This window comes from Schistocerca serialis, chromosome 1 (genome assembly GCF_023864345.2).
Source record: "Schistocerca serialis cubense isolate TAMUIC-IGC-003099 chromosome 1, iqSchSeri2.2, whole genome shotgun sequence".
Taxonomy (NCBI): domain Eukaryota; kingdom Metazoa; phylum Arthropoda; class Insecta; order Orthoptera; family Acrididae; genus Schistocerca; species Schistocerca serialis.
Window position 1 is genome coordinate 1,092,340,413 of NC_064638.1, and position 25,712 is coordinate 1,092,366,124.

General features: G+C 41.8%; 1 protein-coding gene and 1 pseudogene across 1 annotated transcript in view; both read left to right on the forward strand.

The window, feature by feature from the left end:
* The window catches only part of LOC126455590 (zinc metalloproteinase nas-4-like), an 80,922-nt gene extending 61,583 nt beyond the window's left edge, over positions 1–19,339 (forward strand). The window contains exons 4-5 of the mRNA XM_050091350.1: positions 10,200–10,336; positions 14,762–19,339. Of these exons, the coding sequence (XP_049947307.1) occupies positions 10,200–10,336; positions 14,762–14,854 (230 nt within the window). The 3' untranslated portion in view covers positions 14,855–19,339. The remainder of the gene's footprint in view (positions 1–10,199; positions 10,337–14,761) is intronic.
* Positions 19,340–23,372: 4,033 nt separating this feature from the next.
* Positions 23,373–23,490, forward strand: LOC126428035 (5S ribosomal RNA; annotated as a pseudogene).
* The last annotated feature ends 2,222 nt before the right edge of the window (positions 23,491–25,712 follow it).

Consider the following 25,712-nt stretch of genomic DNA (forward strand, 5'->3'; position numbering starts at 1 on the left):
CAATGTAACACGACTTTACATAAACAGAATTTTATGGATTTTCTCTCCCCCCCCCCCCCCCCCCTTTCCCCCAAACACAAAACTGCCATGGTATTATTATCAGTGTGGAGGACACTGATGGTGGTAGTGACATAATATTCTGTGAAGCATGAAGTTATGCATTTATCTCTTGCGGAATCTATGAGAGAACTGTAACTGATTACTTTTATTTACAGATACACCTACATTTTTATGAAAATTAATTTCATACTGAATGAATTTGCATATTTTTGCTAAAACAGATCAGTACAGTCAGTAATAACTGTTTTCTTTGCTACATTTTGAGCTTGTAAGTTACCATGTTTGGATTGCTGAAGCTTTTTCATGTGAAAGGATTTCAGTTTATCATTTCATAAATGCTGCAACCTTTTTTTTACATGACCTGTTTAGTTGCAGACAATGCTCTGTAAATGACTTTGTTAAAATTACTTGTAACACATTTAATGTTTGCATATCTTTTTCATATTATTTTTTGTTTTGAATGACACCTTCATTCACATAGGACTGTTGTACCAAATCATACATTTTTGGAACATTCACAACTAGCCCTTTGTTGTCTGGAAACAATGAAATTTTCAACAACCAGTTCATTCCAGATTGAGTGACTAAGCAAAACATGAATAATGTTTAGTAATGATAAGCCATTTGTATGTGCTAGCATTACAGTCATTGTCATCCCAGTCTAAAGCTATGTGCCACTTGTTAAGAAGAACATATAGCCTTTAGGTTACTAAACTGCTCAAAAAATATTTTTCACTACCTACATGATTTGCTTAGTATACCATGTCAGTCCAGAAAGAACTGAGACTACATTAAAAAAGAAAAAAAAAATAGAAGAAGGAGAAAGTTAAGATGGTGATTTTGATGCTTCACATGTTCTAAATAGTCTCCCCCACTTGAATCTAATGCATAGAACATTCATACAACCAGATGCAACTGTCAGATAACTCCTTCTTTGGGATATTTTTCAACTCACATATCACATTGGCTTAAATGTTAGTTATGTCACGAAAGCGTTCACCCTTTGTGCAAATTTCTGCAATCTGTCATTTTGTGGTAGGTTTGTATTGTTATGCTGCTGAATAATTTCATTGTACATGCCTAAATTTTTTAAAGTTCTACCCGGCCAGCTCAGAGGTGAGGGGGCTAGCTCGGGGCGGTGAGTCAGTTGGTATGTCAACAAGGCATTTTGCCAATGTAGTGGAAGGTTGGGCACCAGATGGGCATTGCCACATAATCTCTGAGCAATGGAAGCAGAAGTGCAAACGCTTCTGTGCTACATAACAGGGTAGTATGAAGCAACATGCCATAACTTCAGCACCAGGACACCACTGCAGTAGCCAAATGTTGCTGAAAGACTCAAGCTCTTCAAACCAGATTAATTACTGACTTGCCATAGTTAGGCAAGGAGTGCTGACAAGGACCAATAAATGAGTGCAAATTTAATCATGTAGCCAGAACCACTGTGTCACAGGTGTAGGCTCAGCTCTTTAAATAATGAGGCTTTCAGAGCTCAAAAACACATCCAGTCCTGCTGCCATTCTGTCCATTTCATTAGAACCAGAGAGAGTGATGGTCTATTGAGTTTCAGTGAAACCATGACAAGCTGATCAATGGTGGTCTGCCCGATACCCACTTGCAGACTTCAACACCAAGACACAGCCAACCTAATGCAAACCACAGCTGTGGTCCACTGTTGCTGCCCACTGAGGGTCAATTGTGGGTGGTCTGTATGCTGTCATATCCACACTGTCCAGGCACTGAGCACTTGCACAGCCTTCTAGTTGACTTGCGAAAATCTACTGCAGTCATGGTCATTCCAAGGTGGATGACCAGAGCCTAGTCTTCACGAAACCCGATGTCCTGGACTATGCAAAGTTGGCTGTTCTCACCTGATTGTGTGATGGGCTGTCTATGAGAGCACTGAGGTGTGAGTCATACTGCACCACAAAAAGTCTGGAGAGGCAATGCCTACCCATCCCCACACTATGGCTGGCACAGCACACAGCTGCAGCCACTGGCCTGTGGCTTCAATGTCATGTCTCATCAGCACTTCTTCGCAGTTCACTCTTACTCCTGTCAACTGTCCGATGCACAGAGATACTTTGTTATTTTGTAAACTCATCCTAGAAAATAAATGTTATTGCAGCTCCAGGCATCCTGGACCACTCCTCACACTCTGTGCCTGGCCTCCTATACACACACACACACACACACACACACACTAAGTGACTCCCACTCCCCGGGTTGCAGCAATACTGATAACCACTAATCGCATCACCCATGATAACCACCCCCCCCCCCCCCCCCCGCACGACACCCCTCTGGGAGTCAAGGTTTGTGGCACAAATTTTGCGCAAACTTTTATGTTCTCAAAACATTCTGGAGGATGTCTTGAATACTTGATTTAGAGATGTTGTTTCATTGCGATTTGTGCCACAACAACACTGACACACTACAACTGCATGTCTAGTGCCTACTACTTAACATTGCCGGCTCACAACTGACTGATCAAATCCACATCTGTTCTTTATAGTAGTAGTTTGTTCAAGCTGCCACTGTAATTACTGTGCTGAAACCACTTAAATGCCACAATAAAATCAGTATTTGAACTGTATGCATGGACAGTGAATGTTTCTGCTGGTCAGAAACCTCTTTCACAATAGATCATTACATATAAGAACAACTAACTACTATCATGATATGCAAACCCACAAACAATGTGTGTTTGAAGAGACTAATCACCAATGATAATCAGTCTGTTATTCATCACTCAGAATGGAATTTGTGTAGCCCATCTGTGTGCAGCTAGAGTAACCCTTATGTACAAATGTGAGAACATTTTCTAAATGTTTGTATAGCATGTATCTGAGGCCAGATGTGGGTACTATCCCAATATTCATATATTTGAATGTGGAAAACTGCCCAAAAACTACATCCATATTGGTTAGCTCATCATTAATACATGAGGCGAACTCAGTCTGAGTTAGGCTAACCTCCCCATGTTCCAAAATGGCGCACTCAGCTGTCCGGACGGTTCATTGAATGTGTGCCTCATATAGGTTGACTTGTGTCAATAACACTAACTGATGACTGCTACTTATGAATCTTGGTGCATAGGTACCCCAAGGAGAGTGCAGATCGCCTTTTAGGAGACAACTGGAAAAGCTGTGTCTGCCCATACAGTATGCATCCATCTCCACATGAGCAGTTTGGCCCATAGGCATCCAATAGAAATAGCACAAAACCCCTGACTTGCTGATGCTTGGAGGAGGTGGCCAGATGCTTGGAGGAGGTGGCCAAGGGAAAGCACAGAATGGACCCTGGAACAATGCCATGAGATTCTCTTATTGGTGATTCTAGGATTTGTCTGATGATCATTGTAGAAGAGTGTAGAGGCAGCCAGGTATCATTGCATGTCTCAAGCATGCAGTCCCATAGGTTCAGCAGGGAGGTGGCTCAGTCATGTTTTTGGCCAGTATCATGTACAAATGTACATGTCTCTCACCACTATTAAAAGTAATTTGAAACCTTACAGTCTCAAGACAGGATCTTTTAATTTAGTTTTTCAGCCGTACAGTCAACATTTCAATGACATGTTTATCTTTTGCAACAATAATGCATAAACACACCACAACCACCTCACAAAAACGTTTCTCCAGGATCCAGAAATCAACCAAACTGAATGGTCTGCTGCATCTGGTGACCGAACCTAATTGAACATGTTTGGAACCAGTTACAATTTGCTTTGTTTCATCATGAGAACCCTCCTTGAACACTAGAAACCTTGGGAATTATTTATCAGAGTAATTTCCTACTCCTATGTGACTGCATCTACACTCCTGGAAATGGAAAAAAGAACACATTGACACCGGTGTGTCAGACCCACCATACTTGCTCCGGACACTGCGAGAGGGCTGTACAAGCAATGATCACACGCACGGCACAGCGGACACACCAGGAACCGCGGTGTTGGCCGTCGAATGGCGCTATCTGCGCAGCATTTGTGCACCGCCGCCGTCAGTGTCAGCCAGTTTGCCGTGCATACGGAGCTCCATTGCAGTCTTTAACACTGGTAGCACGCCGCGACAGCGTGGACGTGAACCGTATGTGCAGTTGACGGACTTTGAGCGAGGGCGTATTGTGGGCATGCGGGAGGCCGGGTGGACGTACCGCCGAATTGCTCAACACGTGGGGCGTGAGGTCTCCACAGTACATCGATGTTGTCGCCAGTGGTTGGCGGAAGATGCACGTGCCCGTCGACCTGGGACCGGACCGCAGCGACGCACGGATGCACGCCAAGACCGTAGGATCCTACGCAGTGCCGTAGGGGGCCGCACCGCCACTTCCCAGCAAATTAGGGACACTGTTGCTCCTGGGGTATCGGCAAGGACCATTCGCAACCGTCTCCATGAAGCTGGGCTATGGTCCCGCACACCGTTAGGCCGTCTTCCGCTCACGCCCCAACATCGTGCAGCCCGCCTCCAGTGGTGTCGCGACAGGCGTGAATGGAGGGACGAATGGAGACGTGTCGTCTTCAGCGATGAGAGTCGCTTCTGCCTTGGTGCCAATGATGGTCGTATGCGTGTTTGGCGCCGTGCAGGTGAGCGCCACAATCAGGACTGCATACGACCGAGGCACACAGGGCCAACACTCGGCATCATGGTGTGGGGAGCGATCTCCTACACTGGCCGTACACCACTGGTGATCGTCGAGGGGACACTGAATAGTGCACGGTACATCCAAACCGTCATCGAACCCATCATTCTACCATTCCTAGACCGGCAAGGGAACTTGCTGTTCCAACAGGACAATGCACGTCCGCATGTATCCCGTGCCACCCAACGTGCTCTAGAAGGTGTAAGTCAACTACCCTGGCCAGCAAGATCTCCAGATCTATCCCCCATTGAGCATGTTTGGGACTGGATGAAGCGTCGTCTCACGCGGTCTGCACGTCCAGCACGAACGCTGGTCCAACTGAGGCACCAGGTGGAAATGGCATGGCAAGCCGTTCCACAGGACTACATCCAGCATCTCTACGATCGTCTCCATGGGAGAATAGCAGCCTGCATTGCTGCGAAAGGTGGATATACACTGTACTAGTGCCGACATTGTGCATGCTCTGTTGCCTGTGTCTATGTGCCTGTGGTTCTGTAAGTGTGATCATGTGATGTATCTGACCCCAGGAATGTGTCAATAAAGTTTCCCCTTCCTGGGACAATGAATTCACGGTGTTCTTATTTCAATTTCCAGGAGTGTATGTCTACAGGCTGGAGAAAAATTGTGTTATAAATTTTAACCCTAGATAACTGATGCCAGTAGGAACCAAAACTACGAATGTTGTATAGGTGGAGAATGCACAATTTTAAAACTACAGAAACTTATCGTCACGTGCTCCGATTGGCCACAGGATTGGCCTGTTACCTGATTCTTTGGACAATGTATGACCATGAATGCTTTGCCTGCCTGAGATCATGACGTAACGAAGGATGCCCGCATGCTCGGTGGTAGCTCACCGGCCTTCCACACTGGGGGCCTGTGGGTGAATCCACCAGGGTCTTGACACATTCATTGTAGTTTCATGATAAGATGTACTGGGAACAAACCCATCAACAGCTGTTAGTTTGAGAACAGAAAGGCTTTTGCAAATTGTGTAGGCCCTGAAAAGGACCTTTTTTGTAGCTAGGACATTTTTTACTTAAAACAGGTGATGTAACTGGCGACCCTTTCACATGCCACAAGCTCGGTAATGTCGAACGGTGGTTTTCTGAACTCTTTCAAAGATTCCTGGCATTGCCATGATGTGATTTTGCAGCATGTTGAATGCGACCCATTAATTCGTCTTCGTTTCTAGGTGGTTTGCATCCAGTTGGTTGAACTAGAAACTTGAAGAATCCCCACAGGAAAAGTCCGATGGCGTCATGTCTGGTGATCATGGGGGCCATGTCCTACGAGCATCTCTGCCAATTACCCGGCCGTCGAAGAGTTCCTTTAAATAACCACACACAGCAAGACTGTTACGTGCGTGTGCTACATCATGCTGCAACCACATGTGTAGCCGTATGTCCAGGGGAACATCTTCCAGCAGGCCGGGTAGAGTTTCTTGCAAAAAGTGAAGATAATTTTCCCCGGTAAGCGAGAGGATAGACGGACCAGCCCAATCAGATGTTCACCCACAATACCTTCCCAAATGTTGAGCAAAAATCATTCCTAGTGTCTGTGGATGTACGTGATGTGAGGTTTTCCCCTTGCCCAGTGATGAACGTTTCAAGTGTTGTAAAGGCCATCCCGATGGAAGGTGCACTCATCAGTAAGCAACACAATGATGGGGAGGTTGGGATCTCATACAGCATGTCGCAGAAACCACTGGAAAAACCCTAGCCTGTGTTCATAGTATGCCACAGGATGTATGTCTTGGACAGGCCGGAAACTAAAAGGGTGCTGGCTGCCATCCCTCAAAACCTCCAGACTTACCGATGAGTGACCCCCAAGTCGTGTCCAGCCGCTCGAGTACTTGCCATAGGTTCTTCCTCAAAGCACTTGAGAACAGTCTCTTCAAGTGCAGCATCCCGTTGTGTTCAAGGTCAGCATGACCATGATATCCTGGTAAAGAGCCTGTTTCACCAAGTCGCTGGTGAATTGCTGTAAACGTTTGTGGGTGTGGGTGGCATCTTGGGGTACCGTTCCTCATACAACCGTCGAGCTTCATGCACATTACCATCGGCTAGTCCATAAACAAAAACCGTATCTCATTGTAGTTCAAATGAATACTGTGCTGCCATGCTTACTGTGTGACTAAATTGCAGGTGATGTGTGTGTGCTCCAAAGCGAAGCTTATGTGTGAATGGCTCTGATGTGAGGTGGAGACAAACAGCAAGACCTATTCAACACGTGAACATATCACATTGGGATAGTGACAATGGAGGGACGTTTGTGTGTGTGAACTGACAACCGTAGCGCTGCTTGTCAACCAACGAATGGCAACAGGGCAATCCCATTTCCAATTGGGTTGTGTGGTGCCAAGTTTCTATAGTTTAAAAATGGTGTGTTATTGGCCTACACAACATTAGTAATTTTGCTTCCTACTGGCATCAGCTATCCAGGGTTAAAATTTCATGACACAGTTTTTCTCTGCCCTGTCTATTAAATATTATTGGAGCATTCTTGTTTTACTTTCTGATTTATGACCACTTTGCTCTTGCGGTTAACTTGACTGGTCCCAACTTTTACTATATAGCATTTGGATTACTTTATCAAATATTGGGGATATCTTTTAACTTCCATTAATTTCCATAATTTAGTACTGATAATACAATCAAATGCCTTTCATATTCTATGACTAACAAGGATGTTATTAGGTATATTAATTTCTTTGTTAAATCAACTGCTCTAGCACAAACATGTAATCAGAGCATGAACCACATTGTTCTTCTGTTAGAAGGGCTTCACTAGTTCTATTTAATCATCTTGTCACTATTTTTACAAATTTTTTTGTAAACCAAATTAATAAAACTTTTTCTGTGATGTCTTCATCAAATATGCAGTGTGTTACACTTTCTCATACTGTAAATGTCCTTCAACAAACATTTGATAAGCCCAACAGCTTGTATTTAACTTCCAGTGGTGCATAATAAATTAGAGAAGATTAATTTACAGCCCAATCGTGTAAAATGATTGGCTTGAGCTAAATATTTCACTGAGAAAATGCATTATGTTTACAAACTAATTGACATGTTTCACATTGGAGTGCTCACAAGTCTGGTTCATGAAACTTGCAAATTAAGCTAAATTGCTGGCTTCCTTGGGCTCAAAAACCATGATTTTCTTGGATTCTCTCTGGTTATTAGAAAATTCTTACCACATGATTTGCAGAAACAACTACATCCATGTGTGACATACTAGCACATCAACAACTACATCTACACTGTGGAAACCACTGTGAATAGCTTAGCAGAGAGTAAGCCTGATTTATTAAATTTGGACAAAGGACAGCTTGTGATAACCTGATATCTGGGAAAGAATACCATGAAAATGCTGTCATTCTTCAAATGATTTGTTGCAACTATTATAAATATGTATTGAAAATAAACAAACAGTGATGGGTACAGTGATAAACACCATTGTCTAAAAGAATGAAAAGGTTATTAACTCATCTATAGTGGACTGATGTGTAAAGATAGAAACATGTAACAGGCAACCTTGTTCACATTACGGTGTGAATAGTATTTCCTGTTATGTGCTTTTATATTTCACACATTGGTCCTCTATAGGTGAGTGGTTGCCCTTCCCTTTGTTTTATGTATTTTTCTATCAGGGAATTTCCATTATTGTTAGACAACAATAAGCCCTGTATATCCATACCACATCACATATTGTGAACATTAGAAGCTTGTCCATGCTATATAGTAGAACAGATGGTAATTTAGAGTGCAGTTGCTGGAGTAATATACAGTAAGAGATACCAGGTCTCTTCAGATCACACCATTCATTGCACATTGCTGCTGCAGTGTATCTGCAACGCATGGGGTAAGAGAATGTTGCCACAAAAAAGAAAATAAACCGAAAGTTAGTCATCTTTTCATAATGTTAATGACTGCTGAAAAACAAAGTTCTTGCAATTTGGGGGTGGGGGTAACTTGGTATATGAATGTGTGGCATCTGTTCTTTTGGATGTGCCCCAAAGAATAGACACCTCACATTCATATAATTGATTTTGTTGATGGGTAATAAATCTACCACCTTCAGTGTGGATGCGCAGTTACATCTAATGTCCTGTGAGAATTTCAAAATATGAGCATGGAGGGCATGGACAGGGACTGTAGATAGGTGGTGCTAGATGTGAGTGTGGGTCGGCTAAGAGGTGTGCCAAAATAGTCTACGCTTTCCTGATAAACACTGTGTTCAGGTGGCACAGTGGTTAACGCAACAGCCTAGTAAACAGGAGATTCCAGGTTCGAGTCCAGGTCTGTCACAGTTTTTTCACTTGTCGCCACTGATTCCACATACAGTCCCGATGCAGCTGACAGCAACAGTCCCTTCCTCCCTCCCCCCCCCCCCCTCCCCCCTTCATAACTGAACGGTTGCAATTGTATCTAAACAAACTGATTATATATGTTTTTAGCAATGGATGAAAGTAATATTGATGAATACTTGGACATGATGTTATTGAAAATTAAATTTTAGTGTTCAAAAGGTGAAATTATCTACATGGGTACTACCTGATAATATAACTGTTAATTAAGCAACCTGAATTAGCTTTAGTGTCATTTGAAAGATAAGCTATACTAGGCCTTGGAATCATGTGAAGAATGAGCTGTTACATTTTGCTGCAAATAATTTTTTGTTATGTTGTTACAAAACTGTGTATGTGTGCATGACTGTTGGTCCAAAAAGTTTTTAATTTGTACTTGTGAGTGCAGTAATATTACAGGAAATCAAGGAACAATTTCACCTTCTTGGTTATATAAAAATAGAATGCAGCTTGTACCAATTCTAGTGACAGTATTATGGTAAAATGATCTGCCTTGGTCTTACAGATAGGACCATAAAATTTGTGAAGTGCATCAGTAATAGTGATGGCCATTCGCATCCATTCATGACAAATGGTCTTCCCCACTGTACTTTGCACTGTACAGTAGGACAGCTCTTGATATAACAAGGCCGGAATCATGCTACAGGATTTTCACAGCATGCTGATGAATTCTAGTTAATGTCCTTATCCCGCCACTCACATTTGTCTGTTGTTAACTTTATCAAACACACTGAGCAACATTCATATCTCAAAGGCTGTCAGCTCATAAGCTTTAGGACTGTCTAACTGTACATGATAATCTGGTGATGTTCACCTCTGAGTGGCTGTAAAAGATGTGTAAAATCTATGCTGTGACAATATGGTGCAATCATGTAAGTCAAAAGGGAAACAATGTGTTATTATTAGGCTGGCGGTGTACTCATCTGGCTGATCCAATCATTCTTTTCCATGAAGTGTAGGGCTGAATTTCTTCAGCATAATACCACTGATTAAATATTCATATGTGAATGAACTACTTATTTGCTGAACTGTTTATTTTTCACACACTTGCAAAAATGATTGAGCTCATCCAAATGTAATAGATTAGAACTGTTCAAAAAACTATTAGAAAATATTAATTTTGTTACAGCTTACCATCCCGATTTTATAAAGGCTAAAGAACCTGAGTTTACAACTTTTGGGTTACCATATGACTACAACAGCATCATGCATTATCCTCGTACTGCATTCTCAAAGGATGGAAAGTTACCAACAATTGTTGCTAAGGTACTGTAACCTGATTATAGCATGCTTTACATAACTGAAGTGATTCCTGCTCAGGTTGTACAAATTCTATATTATTATGTAGTGTGAAACAGGAGCACCCTTACCAATTGCCAAAACAGCAGCAAATGAAGCAGGTATATAGAATGAATAAAATAAAATGAATAAAATAAAATAAAATAAATAATGCTAGGTGTAAAGGCAACCATTCAAGACATGACTCAGGCACTGAAGGGTCAACAGACACTTAAATGAGGTGTAAGACACTCTATATTGTAGCTAACTAATTACAACACACACTCACACACACACACACACACACACACACACACAGCCTCATTGTCCTAGCACAAAAATAAAGCCTATAGCCTCATTGTCCTGGCATAAAAATAAAGCCCGTGTAACTTTCAGCTAGCATCTTAATCAGTTGGAAAATTGGAAAAATGAAGTGGGAGATGTACATCTATGTAAGGGAAAAGAAGTTCTATCTTGAAACCAGATATGAAGCAACTGTAATATATAACAGCCAAAATTCAAATTTCAGAGTAGGGAGACAACAGCAGTTATGTTACTACCAGCTCCTTTCATGCACTTTACTTCTGGTTCAGGGCCTGGAGCAACTTGCTCTTTCCTCCAGAACTGGAATACCTTCTCTTTACTGTTTTTCCTGTTTCCAATGTGATTGTTTCTTTTCACAAAGAAACTATGTAAAATTTCCAAATCTATTTCCTTACATCAGATTTTTCCATTTCAGCAGATGGTAATTAGATGTTAGTCTTTTCTTTCATGTAATTTTTACAGTAATTTTTATTGTTATGTTTTCAATTTAAATCTCATAATGTAATTTATAATTGCACAAAATATGGGAAAGGTAAACTCTTACTTGTCGAGGATTCATATGTGGCGCACAGAAAAGCATAATAGAAAACAATTAACACTAGTTTCAAGATCTTGCTCTTTTCTTTTAATAAGAGTAGATGCATCCACACACACAACCACACAGACACCCAATGTGTACATTTTTGTGTTAATGTTTGTAGTCTTATTAGAAAAAGAGCAAGTGTTTGAAAGATAGTGTTAACTGGTTTTTATTACATGTTCTTGAGTGTCATACCCAAATCCTTTGTTGGTAAGTGGTTATCTTTCCATTATTTTACATATTTTTCCATCCAAGAACTTCCATTATTGTTATTATACATAATTATATAGTCAAAATATGTTTACAATCTTTTTGTGTAGCTCTACTTAATTTTCTGAATTTCAAAGGGATGCCATATTCACTTTGAAATATTTAGCATAGTGAATTGCAAAGATGACTGCGTTACTGTAATACTGAAGAAAGAGATACGTCAAAAACTTGGAGTGAATGTTATTTGTGACAGTGGTCACTACATCAATGTAATCAGTTTATTCAACCATGGGGGGTTGTACTTTGAATATGAATAGTAGAAAAATGGAGACTGCATGGACACCATTGCAACTAACGGAAAAAAATATGGAATGAAAATTAACACAAATAAAACAAAAGTATTGGCACTAGGAGGAAATAAGGAAATAAAAATTATGCTGAATGGAGGAATACTAGAACAGGTGCAAAATGTTAAGTATCTTGGAAGCAGGATAGACACCGACTGGAAGTGCATCACGGAAATTAAAACAAGGATAGCAATGGTGAAATAGGCGTTTTATAAGAAAAGGAGAATCTTCTGCAGCGGTCTGGACAGAGAACTCAGAAAGAGACTCATAAAATGTCTTGTATGGAGTGTTCTTCTATATGGCGCTGAAACGTGGACTATGAGGAAAAAAGACAGAGAAAGGCTGGAGGCTTTTGAGATCTGGACATGGCGGAAGATGGAAAGAATAAGTTGGATGGACAGAGTAAAACATGAAGAGGTACTGAGAAGAGGGGGAGAGAAAAGACAGTTACTAGATGTAATAAAGAGAAGAAAAAGAAATTGGATTGGGCATATATTAAGAAAGAATGACAGACTGATAAAAACAGTTTTAGAAGGTTATGTAGAAGGGAAAAGGAAGCGAGGAAGGAAGAGATTCCAGATACTGGATGACATGATGGACAGTGCAACATACAGCAGCCTTAAGAAGGAAGCAATGGATCGCAGAAAATGGAGAGCAGATAACTGATGTTGATGAGTAGAAAAAGTTGGCCAGCAAGATGAGAGATATAGCAGTGAACATGTCCTGACCAACAGGTTATCTGCCAACATCTCAGGTTAAATTATACTCTCTTAGACTCTTCATAGTAGCTCGTGGAATGAGGAAATAGACAATTTAAAAGTGATCTGTCTGCTGGGTGGGAAAATAAGCTGTTCTGGAGAAAAATGGGTAAGGTTCCCGTCCAGAAATTCCTTATTTCCACAACCTGGCCTCACCCTTCTTGCCTAGGATCCTTCCCCAAAATACAGTTCTCTCAGCAGAGGAAAGAACAACTACCCATAACCTTAAGACACACCTTGATTTTATCATTCTTCTGGCAGACAAAGGCACCAACTCTATCACGCACAGTGATTACCTGACACGAGATATCCTTTCACCTGCAAATCCTGCTGCGGTGATCTCATCCGAGAAGTCTGACATAACCTCCAAGCTCAACTCAAATCCTTAGGCCAATCCCAGAAAATCTCTCCCACCCCATCCCCCTCCCAAATCCATCTCCCTCCTCGCTTTAACTGCTTCCTGCATACCCATATTCTGCATGCTTTCCAAAATCCATAAACCTAACAACCCCAGGAACCCCATTATTGCTGGTTACTGTGCTTCCAAACCTTGTTGACAAACATCTCCAACCAATTGCCTAGCCTCCCACAGCAAAAATGCAAACCACTTCCTTCACTGCTTCTCAACCATACCCAACCCCTCTACTAGCTGGATGCCTGCACATTAATGTTGACACCACTTCTTTACACACCTTCACCCTGTGAATGGCGATGTTACTATTGGAAAAAAATCTCTCCCAATGTCTTACCTCCCAAAGTCCTACCAATAATAAACCTTCCCCACCCTGATGATCTACTACTCTTTTGGGGGAAGATTTAAAAACAACCCTGCAGGATGGTCTTGGACACCCACCTATGCCTACCTGTTTATCTAGAGATGACTTTCCTTGCCACTTGAGATCCTAAACCCTTTGTCTGCTCCAGGTTGATTCATGATATCTTCATAATCTTGACCCAGAGCCAAGACACCCTATTCTCATATCTCTATGGTCTCGTGCTCTTCAACCCAGCATACCATTTTCCTGGAAGTTGACCTCCACATTTCCAGTTCTCGTATAAAAACTTTTGTCCACACCAAGTTCAAGAATCATCAATAGTATCTACATTTGGACAATGTCATCCCTTCCATACTACAAAGTCACTCACATACCGCCTAGCCATCCATGAATGGCATGTCTGCAGTGATGACCATCCCCTTGCCCAGTATGCTGGCTATCTTGCTAAGGCCTTAACGTACAGGTATTACCATCCAGACCTAATTCTAGAGCTCCTATACCATACCCATGTATGCCCATATGCCCCTAACCCTCTCACCTCCCTTACAAACCAGCTGCAAAGGAGCAGTCCTGTGTTATGTACAAAATATCCTGGGCAGTGATTAAATCACACCTATGCCCAGATGCAATACCTATCCTTTTCCATTGCCGTCAAGGCACATCGTAATCCTAGCATAGGTGCCCCCCGCTCACCCCCCTCCCCCCCCCCCCCCATCACCACCACCACCACCATCACCAATACCAGTCCATGGGAATACGGTTTGTCCATAAACACATCTTTCTATCCCACACTCCTCTTGCCTTCAGTTTCCTGTAGCTTTTGCTTCACACCCACCTCCACCACCATTCGCTATCACTCGCAGCCTCCCCTTTGCAATCTCTCTCTCTCTGTTCTATCTCCTGTTCCCAGTTCATTCTTAAATATCAATGTGTGTCACACACAACTCTCCTTTCCACACGAAGGTGAGCCCATTGATACCAAATTCCTATACCATCTGCTAGCAGCCTTTTCCTCCCAGTCATAAGGCAACCTTTATCCTCCTAGCCCCACTCCACCCTTCCCCCTCCTAGCCCCTCTCCACCCTTCCCCCTCCCCCTCCGTTCTCCCCTCAACCAATCTACCTAACCCTACTCCTCACCCAGTCAAATTGAAGGGCTGCTACAATGTACTCAGCTGGGAAAATGTAGCCATGTCTTTGTGTATTTGGTACCAGTTAGCTCTGAAAGAGGTCATTATCTGGAAGCCTAGCAACATTTTCAGTCTTGTTCATGTGCCACTCAACTACTATACAGTAAATTTCTACCTTTGCTCCTTCCATTATTTGTGTACTTATAAGAAAATTATAAATTATATCCATATCAGAACAGAACAGTTTTTCATGACCAGTTATTAATTAAAGCTATTTTCTTCTGTGCAGCATAATGAAGACTTGGAACTGGGACAACGAAAGGCCCCTACAGATATTGATTTACACAAGGTCCGAAAACTGTACCACTGTACTGGAAAATAGCAAGTAATACATTTTCAAAACTACACTGCGCAATAGAATTAAAGAATCACTTTTTAGAAACCCCGTAATTGCCTCCCATTGTGGTACAAAGGTCCCATTGGCTCCAAGGCACCTACAACTTTCCTCTGTAATGATGATGCCCTGCGACGTCACCCTCGGACTTGGCGACACTTCAAACAGCAAGGTACCGATACACGCCACAGGCCATGGCTCAGAAGTTCATGTAAACTGTTACGTGAATTAATGATGTCACATTGGTGCATTTCTCCACAATTCTGGCCAATGCCACCATGGACATGTCACATGGCGAGGTGGTCATCACAGCCCCCTCTTATCCACATTTCATCCCACCTTTTGAATTCTCTGTGATGGACATCAGAAACATGAAATCAAGCATTGAAATTATGTGATTTTCTTATGAGTGGCCGCTCAGAACCAATGCAAAAAGGCCTCTGGGGGTGGCATAAATGTCAATGAAACCACCCTTTCTCTGGGCATAGATTCACACTCATTTTGTGATCAAAAATGACAGTTCACAATTCGAATGAGCAGCGGTTTCTTGACAAGCTTTGACACTGCTGACACCCTTGGATGTTTCAACTCTTCCATAAGGACATTGTGGGGCTGCAGCACCAACAAACATGACCACATCCCTTTGGAGTGCAATGCGACCCTACTTTTTGCTCTCATGTACAGCTTGAAACTAGTACATCTACATCTACATGGATACTCTGCAAATCACATTTAAGTGCCTGGCAGAGGGTTCATTGAACCACCTTCACAATTCTCTATAATTCCAATCTTATATAGCACGCAGAAAGAACGAACACCTATATCTTTCCATATGAGCTCTGATTTCCCTTATTTTACTGTGGTGATCCTTTCTTCCTATGTAGGTTGGTGTCAAAAAAATATTTTCGCATTTGGAGGGGAAAGTTGGTGGTTGGAATTTCTTGAAAAGATTTCCATCACAACGAAAAACATCTTTGTTTTAATGATGTCCAGCCAAATCCTGTATCATTTCAGTGACAATCTCTCCCATATTTCGCGATAATACAAAACATGTTGCCCTTCTTTGAACTTTTTCGATGTACTCCATCAATCCTATCTGGTAAGGATCCCACACTGCACAGCAGTATTCTAAAAGAGGATGGACAAGCAGAGTGTAGGCAGTCTCCTTGGTAGATCTGTTACATTTTCTAAGTGTCCTGCCAATAAAACGCAGTCTTTGATTAGCCTTCCCCACAACATATTCTGTGTGTTCCTTCCAATTTAAGTTGCTTATAATTGTAACTCTTAGGTATTTAGTTGAATTTACAGCCTTTGGATTTGACTGATTCATCGTGTAACCGAAGTTTAATGGATTCCTTTTAGCACTCATGTGGATGACATCACATTTTTCGTTATTTAGGGTCAACTGCCAATTTTCGCACCATTCGGATATCTTCTCTAAATCATTTTGCATTTTGTTTTGATCTTCTGTGACTTTATTAGTCGATAAATGACAGCATCATCTGCAAACAACCTAAGACGGCTGCTCCCAAATCGTTTATATAGATAAGGAACAGCAAATGGCCTATAACACTACCTTGGGGAACTCCAGAAATTACTTCTGTTATACTCGATGACTTTCTATCAACTACGAACTGTGACCTCTCTTACAGGAAATCACAAATACAGTCACATAACTGAGATGATATTCCATAAGCACGCAATTTCACTACAAGCCACTTGTATGGAAGTATGGAACAATGTCAAAAGCCTTCTGGAAATCCAGAATACAGAATCACTCTGAAATCCCTTGTCAATAGCACACAACATTTCATGCGAATAAAGAGCTAGTTACATTTAACAAGAACAATGTTTTCTAAATCCATGTTGACTGTGTGTCAATAGACTGTTTTCTTTGAGGTAATGCATAATGTTTGAACACAATATCCAAAATCCTGCTGCATATCGACATTAAGAATATGGGCCTGTAATATAGTGGATTATTCCTACTACTTTTCTTGAATAGTGGTGTGACCTGTGTGACAGTCCAGTCTTTGGGTACGGATCTTTCATCGAGTGAATGGTTATATATCATTGTTAAGTATGGAGCTAATGCATCAGCATACTCCCAAAGGAACCTAATTGGTATACAGTCTGGACCAGAAGACTTGCTTTTCTTAAGTGATTTAAGTTGCTTCACTACTCTGAGGATATTTACTTCTACGTTACTCATGCTGGCAGCTGTTCTTGATTCGAATTCTGGAATATTTACTTCGTCTTCTTTTGTGACGGCTTTTCAGAAGGCTGTGTTTAGTAACTCAGCTTTGGCAGCACTGTCTTTGATAGTATCTCCACTGCTATTGTGCAGAGAAGGCATTGATTGTTTCTTGCCGCTAACATACTTCACATACAAGCATAATCTCTTTGTATTTTCTGCCAGCTTTTGGGACAAAATTTCATTGTGAAACTATTGGAAGCATTTCACATTGAAGTCTGCGCTAAATTTCAAGCTTCTGTAGGAGATTGCCAATCTTGGGGATTTTGCGTATGTTTAAATTTGGCATGTTTGTTTCGTTGTTTCTGCAACAGTGTTCTGACCCATTTTCTGTACCAAGGAGGATCAGTTCTGTCGTTTGTTTATTTGGTATAAATCTCTCAATTGCTGCCAATACTATTTCTTTGGATTCAAGCCACATCTGGTCTACATTTATATTATTGATTTGGAATGAGTGGAGATTGTCTCTCAGGAAGGTGTCAAGTGAATTTTTATCTGCTTTTTTGAATAGGTATATTTTTCATTTATTTTTGGAGGATTTGTAAGTTACAATAATCAGTCTCATTATGACAACTCTGTGTTCACTAATCGCTCTATCCATTTTGATGCTCATTATTAACTCAGGATTCTTTGTTGCTAAGAGGTGAAGTGTGTTTTCACAACCGTTTACTATTCACGTGGGCTCATGAACTAACTGCTTGAAATAATTTTCAGAGAATTCATTTAGCACAATTTTAGATGATGTTTTATGCATACCTTCAGAATTAAAGATGTATTCTCACCAACAGTAAATAATTAAAGTCACCACCAAATATAACTGTATGAGTCAGATACATGTTTGAAATCAAACTCAAGTTTTCTTTGAACCTTTCAGCAACTGTATCATCTGAATTGCGAGGTCGGTAAAAGGATCCAATTATTATTTTATTCTGGTTGCTAACAATGAGCTCTGCCCATACTAACTCACAGGAACTACCTACTTCAATTTCGCGACAAGATAAACTACTTCTAACAGCAACAGACACACTACCGCCAATCGTGTTTAGCCTATCCTTTTGTAACACCATTACGTTCTTGACAAAAGTTTCGGCTGAGCTTATCTCTGGCTTTAGCCAGCTTTCAGTGATTATAACAATTTGAGTAGCAGTGCTTTCTATTAGTTCTTGGCACTCTGGTACTTTCCCATCACAGCTACGACAATTTACAACTGTTTTACCGATGGTTCCTGTATCTACATTCGTCCTGCACACTTTCTAACTGAAGCCCTTGTTGTGTTTTCCCGAGACCCTCTAACCTAAAAAACCACCCAGTCCATGCCACACAGCCCCTGCCACCCATGTAGCCGCCTCTTGCGTATAGTGGACACGCGACCTATTCAGGTGTAGGGACCATTCAAAACTATTCACCAAAATTTGAATGTGATCTGAAGCAGTCGAGGGTACTTATGGTTTTTCAGCTATCCTGTTTTCTGGCACCCTGTGGCATGACCACACAGGAATGCAACTTTAACATGTGTGTGAATAAAACAGGGAGGTTCCCTCAAGGGCCTCCCCAGTTTGGAAACACTCTTGGTGCACCTAAGCACCTTTGTTGAGAATGTAACAAATGTATCTTCAGATATTTCAACAATCAGCCTGGTGGCTCTAGTGCCTGAGGGTTAGGCAACCACTTGGCACCTCTTGGGAGAGGTTTCCCTATTGTCAGGTACTAGAGCAGCTGCATGGCTGAATCGGTGTTGAAGTTTCTGACAGAGACATTTGTAACATGCTCAACAAAGTTATGTGGGTGGCACTGAGGGTATTGCCAAACTGTGGGGTCTTGCCATTTTATTCACAGACCTGTTGATGTTGCATTCCTTTGTGATTATGCCACAAGACAGTGGAAAGCAGAAGGGCTGAAAAAGCATAAGTACCCTTTGCTGCTTTGGATCTCATTCAAATTTCATCAAATGATTTTGAAAAATCTCTTGCGATTCCTATCTGTACACAAGAGCAATAATTGTGGTCTTGCTGCACTCTAAAGGGGTGCAATCACATTCAGTGGTGATGCAGCCCCACAATACCCTTAGAGAAGGGCTGCAGTGACGGAGGGTGCCAACAATGTTAAAGGTTGTCAAAAAACTTTTTCCTGTTCCTCATTGCACAACGAAATGTTGTTTTCAACTGTGAACTGTGTGAAAATCAATGTCTCAGGGAAAGGGGTGCTCTTCATGCTGCCCCCCCCCCCTCCCCCTGAGGCCTTTTCATGTCAATTGGGAGTGGTGGTGTGTCTGAAATGTTTTTCTCAGCCACTTATAACAAAACCGCATGCTTTCAATGCTGGGTGCCCTTCTTCCGGGTAAGAAGGGCTGTGGCATCATTAACATACCTTACAGCTCAAATGAACTTTTTCTTGCATCTGTCGACATCTTGCAGCCTGAAGCATCACTGAGCCTGAGGGTGATGTTGCAGGGTACAAAACTTTTGCACTAGTACAGAGAGAGGTTGTAGCCACCACTGAGGCAAATTTTAAACTTATGTGTCACTATAGGAGACAATTACAGGGTTTCAAAAAAGTGACCCTTTAATTTTTTGTACAGTGTAATTTACTTGGTGGATACCAAATGCATTATGACCAAAGCTGATTATGACAAAGTTTGTATTTACTCATATGTTTTGGATTCACATTGTCACTGGAAAAATAAATTACCTTAAAATTTTGTAAACTATGGCATGATTTAATTGCTTTGAAGGCAAATTTCCCTGCTTATTTTTTTCCAATTTACTTCATTAGTCAATGCCCCTCCATATGGCTAGAGCAGCAATGCTTGACCTGGAGGTAGCAGTTTGAATGCTAGTGGTGAGAAAATCCTCATCGCCACTACTTTAGTACAAAGGTCGTTGAGGTACTTGTCTTCAGTTACTGGTCACTGTATCCCAGTGTCTTAGGTTTAATATAAAACCTTCATTTAATATCTTACACACTGGGGGACTGTAATGCTGTTGAGAGAAATCTGTCAGATGCAGACTTTAAGCATGACAGCTAGAGTGGTGCTAGTCAAGATACGTTTATTATGTGCAAGAATTAAGCTTCACAGACTCCTTTCATTGCATTTTTATTATCAACAATATCAATACACACACACCCTTATACATTTCGCACAAGGACTCATCATGTTTGTCCACTCAATACAGATACACACTTGATATATTGTACTAAGAAAAGTAGAGGAAGTAGTCTAATGAAAACAATATTCACATTCTTGAACTAAATCTGGTTTGGCACCTAAGAACTTACCAATAAGTAGTGTATCAGCAGTGAAATAGCCAGTAGGTACAGTTGGGGAAAAAACTGTAAGCGCCACTCAGCAATGAGAAGACAAAGAAGTGACTCTGTTGTAACAAGTCACGTGACTCACTGAAAATACCGTGCTATCATTCAGCCACAATTACTCTTGTATTCTGCAAAGGAAATTAATCAGAATTTCTAAAAGAGACTTGAACAAATGATAATATGGTTTATGATGTAAATGTATTCAGGTATGTTGCGCTAAGAGATTCTAAGCAGATCAATGTGTGGAGCACAGGAACACATAACAGAAAACAGCATTCACATAAGCATTTGAGCACTAGCTCTTTTTCTAACAATAGTACACACATTCACACACACAACCACACAGGCACCTGAACACGCACTTCTGTGGCCACAGCAAGGCTATATGGTCTTGCCATGGCCACGTGTGTCTTTTTCTTGCAACCCCCCACCACACACACATACACACACACACACACACACACACACACACACACACACACACACACACACACAACCACACAGGCACCTGAACACGCACTTCTGTGGCCACAGCAAGGCTATATAGTCTTGCCATGGCCACGTGTGTGTGTGTGTGTGTGTGTGTGTGTGTGTGTGTCAGAGAGAGAGAGAGAGAGAGAGAGAGAGAGAGAGAGAGAGAGAGAGATCTTATGCACTTTGTAGTCTGTTTTACATAAATAATCTTAAAGGGCCCAGACTGTGTGTGAACAGCCATGAACTAATTTTTTGCTCGTGACTAAAACAATGTGATTTTGCCCACTGTTTGTGTTTTTTTTACGAAAGTGGCAGCCGTTTTTTGTCATTACAAGATACAAGTAGAAAAACTCGAAGAACCTGAAGACTGGGTGAAGGGAAAATGGCACATCTCGATGCTGTTATGAGCGTATGTGCTTGAAGACATCGTAAATGGTACATAGGAGTGTCCTGCATTGCCACACGATGCGATCGCTGAGAAAAAGGTGGCACATCAGCATTGGTGGAAAGATGATGCAAAGCAGAAAGTTTACTAGTGAGTGTGTTAGGAAAATCTGTTGCCAAGCTTGTGTTAACATGCACCCGTGCAACTGAAATTTGGGATAAGTTACATGCACAATTCGAACAAAGCAGTACACAATGTCTGAACATGTTGATAGAAGCATTTTTTTGTGTTCAACGAGATGCCAAAGAGGACATTAGCAAATGCATCGCAAAACTGCAGAAGCTTTTTTGGATTTGAATGACAAATTGCAGAAGCACAATGAAACTGTTTTGTCTGAAAGAACTTTAAATGGCCAAATTCTCTCCACACTAGGTAAAGAATATGACAATTTCAAGGACCTGCGGGATACGATTCCATCTGAAAATCAAAGTGTGAACCTTTTGATTTAAAAATTGTGCACAACTGGATTGCATGATCAAAGTATGGTCGAACCAGTTGAGTTTGTTACACACGGTTGCCCTAAAAAGAAAATTCAGTGAAACAAAAGTGACAATACTGGTACTGAAAAATCGAAAAAGAATACTGAATGCGCAAAATGAAGATTTTCTTGTCACAAATGTGGGCAGGTAGGCCACTGGGCAGCAGAGTGTCCAACGAAAAAGAAAGATAATCTTCGCATCAATCATTCCAAAAAGAATATGGAAAATAATGTTGCATTTTTGTCACAAGTTTTTAGTGCTTCAGTCGAAAACTGTGTTGGAATTGGCAGTTGGTCCTGTGACAGTGGTGCCACAAATCACATCACTCCAAATAAACGATATTTCATATCATATACGAAATTCGCCATCCCTGAAAAGATTTCTATTGGGAAAAAAGGTGTGAGCATGTTGGCTGGTGGACAGGGAACTGTAAAAACCCAAATGCAATTGAATAATGCCAGAAAAATGGTGCACTGAAATATGTGCTTTATGTTCCTGAAGCAGGTGCTCACTTGTTCTCTGTCAAAGCAGTTGCACAAAGAGGTTTTTGCCCTAGACTTGGTGACAAAAGTGTTGAAATTGAAGACAAAGCGACTGGGCAAACAGTGATGACTGGGCATGTCAGCCATGGTCTCTATGTTCTTGACACATGTGTCATTAAATCAATACAGCCTGCTCAAGTGAATTTTGTGACACTGTCAGATATGCTGCAAGTTTACCATGAGAGATTTGGACGTCAACACAAACAGCACATAAAATGTACCTTGAAGCAGATGAACATCAATGTCGATTGGTGCAAAGAAGAATTCTGTGACGGATGTGCACTCAAAAATATGCATAGGCCGCCATTCAGGAATAGAATGAATTGACCAATAGTTACAGGTGAACAAATCCATGCTGTCTACAGAGTCTCTCAGAAAAGCTTGCTATTACATATGTTTCAAAGGTGATTTTAGCAAGTTCCATAAAATTTTCTTTCTTAAGCAAAGAGGTGAAGTCAGCACAGTCCTGGAACAATTCTTGAATGAAGCCAAGACAAATGGTCATGCTGTCAACCAGTTCAGGTGTGATGGAGGAAGAGAGTTCTATAATAAGAAAGTCTCAGAATTGCTGGCAAGCAGAGGTATAGAGCATTGCATCACTCCACCACACACACCACGGTAAAATGGTGTTGCAGAAAGAGAAAATCACACTGTTTTGGAGTGTGCACGTTTTATGTTGAATCCCAGTAAATTGCCAAAGCAACTGTGGCCAGAAGCTTGCAATACTGCTGCATATCTTTTTAATCACACTGGGATGCTCTCTACAGAAAGCAAACCTCCATATGAACTGTGGTATGGTTGACCAGTAGGCAACCTGGATCATCTGAGAATCTTTGGAACAGAACGTTATGTGCATGTGAATAAGAATTTTCATTCAAAGTTGTGCTTGGACATCTGGTGGGGTACGTTAATAATAGAGATGGTTTTTGGGTCTGCATTCCATCTCAAACAAAAGTTGTACTAAGTCATGATGTAAAATTCAAGCCTGGAGTTGTATGCGGGCAATGGCCTTGCCGCAGTGGCTACACCGGTTCCCGTGAGATCACCAAAGTTAAGCACTGTCGGGCGTGGTCAGCACTTGGATGGGTGACCATCCAGGCCGCCATGCGCTGTTGCCATTTTCCAGGGTGTACTCGGCCTCGTGATGTCAATTGAGGAGCTACTCGACCGAATAGTAGCGGCTGCAGTCAAGAATACCATCATAACGACCGGTAGAGCGATGTGCTGACCCCACGCCCCTCCTATCCGCATCCTCCTCTGAGGATGACACGGATGACACGGCAGTCGGATGGTCCTGATGGGCCACTTGTGGCCTGTAGACAGAGTGGTGGTGGTTTTTTTTTTTTTTTTTTTGAGTTGTATGCAATCTACACACCAGTGCTGCTGAATTTGAAGTTGCTGGTAAAGACACTGTTTAACAGGGTCACCCTAACCAGGCTTCTGATGAGAAAAAGTAATCAGAAGCTGTCAGCCATGATGAGAGAAAAAAGTGAAGTGGAAGAAGACTTGGAGACAATGTCAAGTTCCGGAGGAAGTAATAAGGAGGAAGAAGATTTGGATATGGTATCCAGTTCTGGAAGAAGCAAAGTTTTGAGTGAGAAGCAAAAGCAAGAAGAAGAAACAAGAATGGATGGCCAGTGGAGATTATGTGTACACGGCTGGAACTCCTATCATCCAGAGACAAGGATCCAAGCTCATAAGCAGAAGCTTTGCAGTGTAGCAATAAAAATCAGTGGCTGGAGGCCATTCATGAAGGATTACTGGAGGCCATTCATGAAGGATTGAAGCCCCCGAAAGAGAATAATACATGGATATTAGTTGAGCGTCCAAGTGGTGTACAGATTTTGCAAAATCGGTGGTTCTTACAGAAGAAAACTGCAGAAAACAGGAAATTTTGCTTCAAGGGTCGACTTGTGTCCGAAGGACACGCACAAAGACATGGAATTAACTATGAAGAAACTTTCAGACCTGTCATGCATTATGATACAATTTGAACTCTTTTGGCAGAAAAATTGAAGCTCGATCAGTTTGAAGTCAAAACAACTTTTCTAAATGGTGTACCCAAGAAGACGTATACATGGAACAATCTGCAATCTCTGAAAGATCTTCATGGATTGCTTTGAAATTTTGACACTATGTTGCATTAAAATACCAAATATACTTTACTGAAACACCACCTGGTATATATGTAATAAAAGGGGAAACATTATAAAAATGTAAATGTTGGTTTGTTCAAAATGTTTAATCTCCAAAGGTTCTTGACCAATTGCTTTCAAAATTACCGAACGAAAGCACTGGCAGGTCGATAGACACACAAACACAAACATACACACAAAATTCTAGCTTTCGCAACAAACGGTTGCTTCATCAGGAAAGAGGGAAGGAGAGGGAAAGACGAAAGGAAGTGGGTTTTAAGGGAGAGGGTAAGGAGTCATTCCAATCCCGGGAGCGGAAAGACTCACCTTAGGGGGAAAAAAGGACGGGTACACACTCACACACACACACATATCCATCCACACGTACACAGACACAAGCAGACACATTTAAAGACTTTAGGTCCCCCCCCCAAGGCAAGTCCCCCCAAAAGGGGGGTTGTTCCAGTCCCGGGAGTGGGGGGACTTGCCTTGGGGGGGGGGGGGGGGGGGGGGGGAGGGACGGGTGTGTGCTCGCGCACACACACATGTCCATCCACACATGTGCGGGCGCAGGCAGACATATTTAAAGACCTGCCTCTGCACTTCTGCCTCGACTGACATCTCTGCCCAAACTCTTTGTCTTTAAATATGTCTGCTTGTGTCTGTATATGTGTGGATGGATATGTGTGTGTGTGTGTGTGTGCGCGAGTGTGTACCCGTCCTTTTTTCCCCCTAAGGTGGGTCTTTCCACTCCCGGGATTGGAATGACTCCTTGCCCTCTCCCTTAAAGCCCACATCCTTTCGTCTTTCCCTCTCCTTCCCTCTTTCCTGGTGGGGCGGTGGTTTGTTGCGAAGGCTTAAATTTTGTGTGTATGTTTGTGTTTGTTTGTGTGTCTGTCGACCTGCCAGCGCTTTCGTTTGGTAAGTCACATCATCTTTGTTTTTAGATATATGTTTCCTACGTGGAATGTTTCCCTCTATTATAATCATATATATATATATATATATTCCAGTCCCGGGAGAGGGGGGACTTGCCTTGGGGGGAGGAAGGGACGGGTGTGCGCTCGCACACGCACACGTGTCCATCCACGCATGTACAGACACAAGCAGACATAATATGTGTATATGTGTGGATGGATATGTGTGTGTGTGCGAGTGTATACCTGTCCTTTTTTCCCACTAAGGTAAGTCTTTCCACTCCCGGG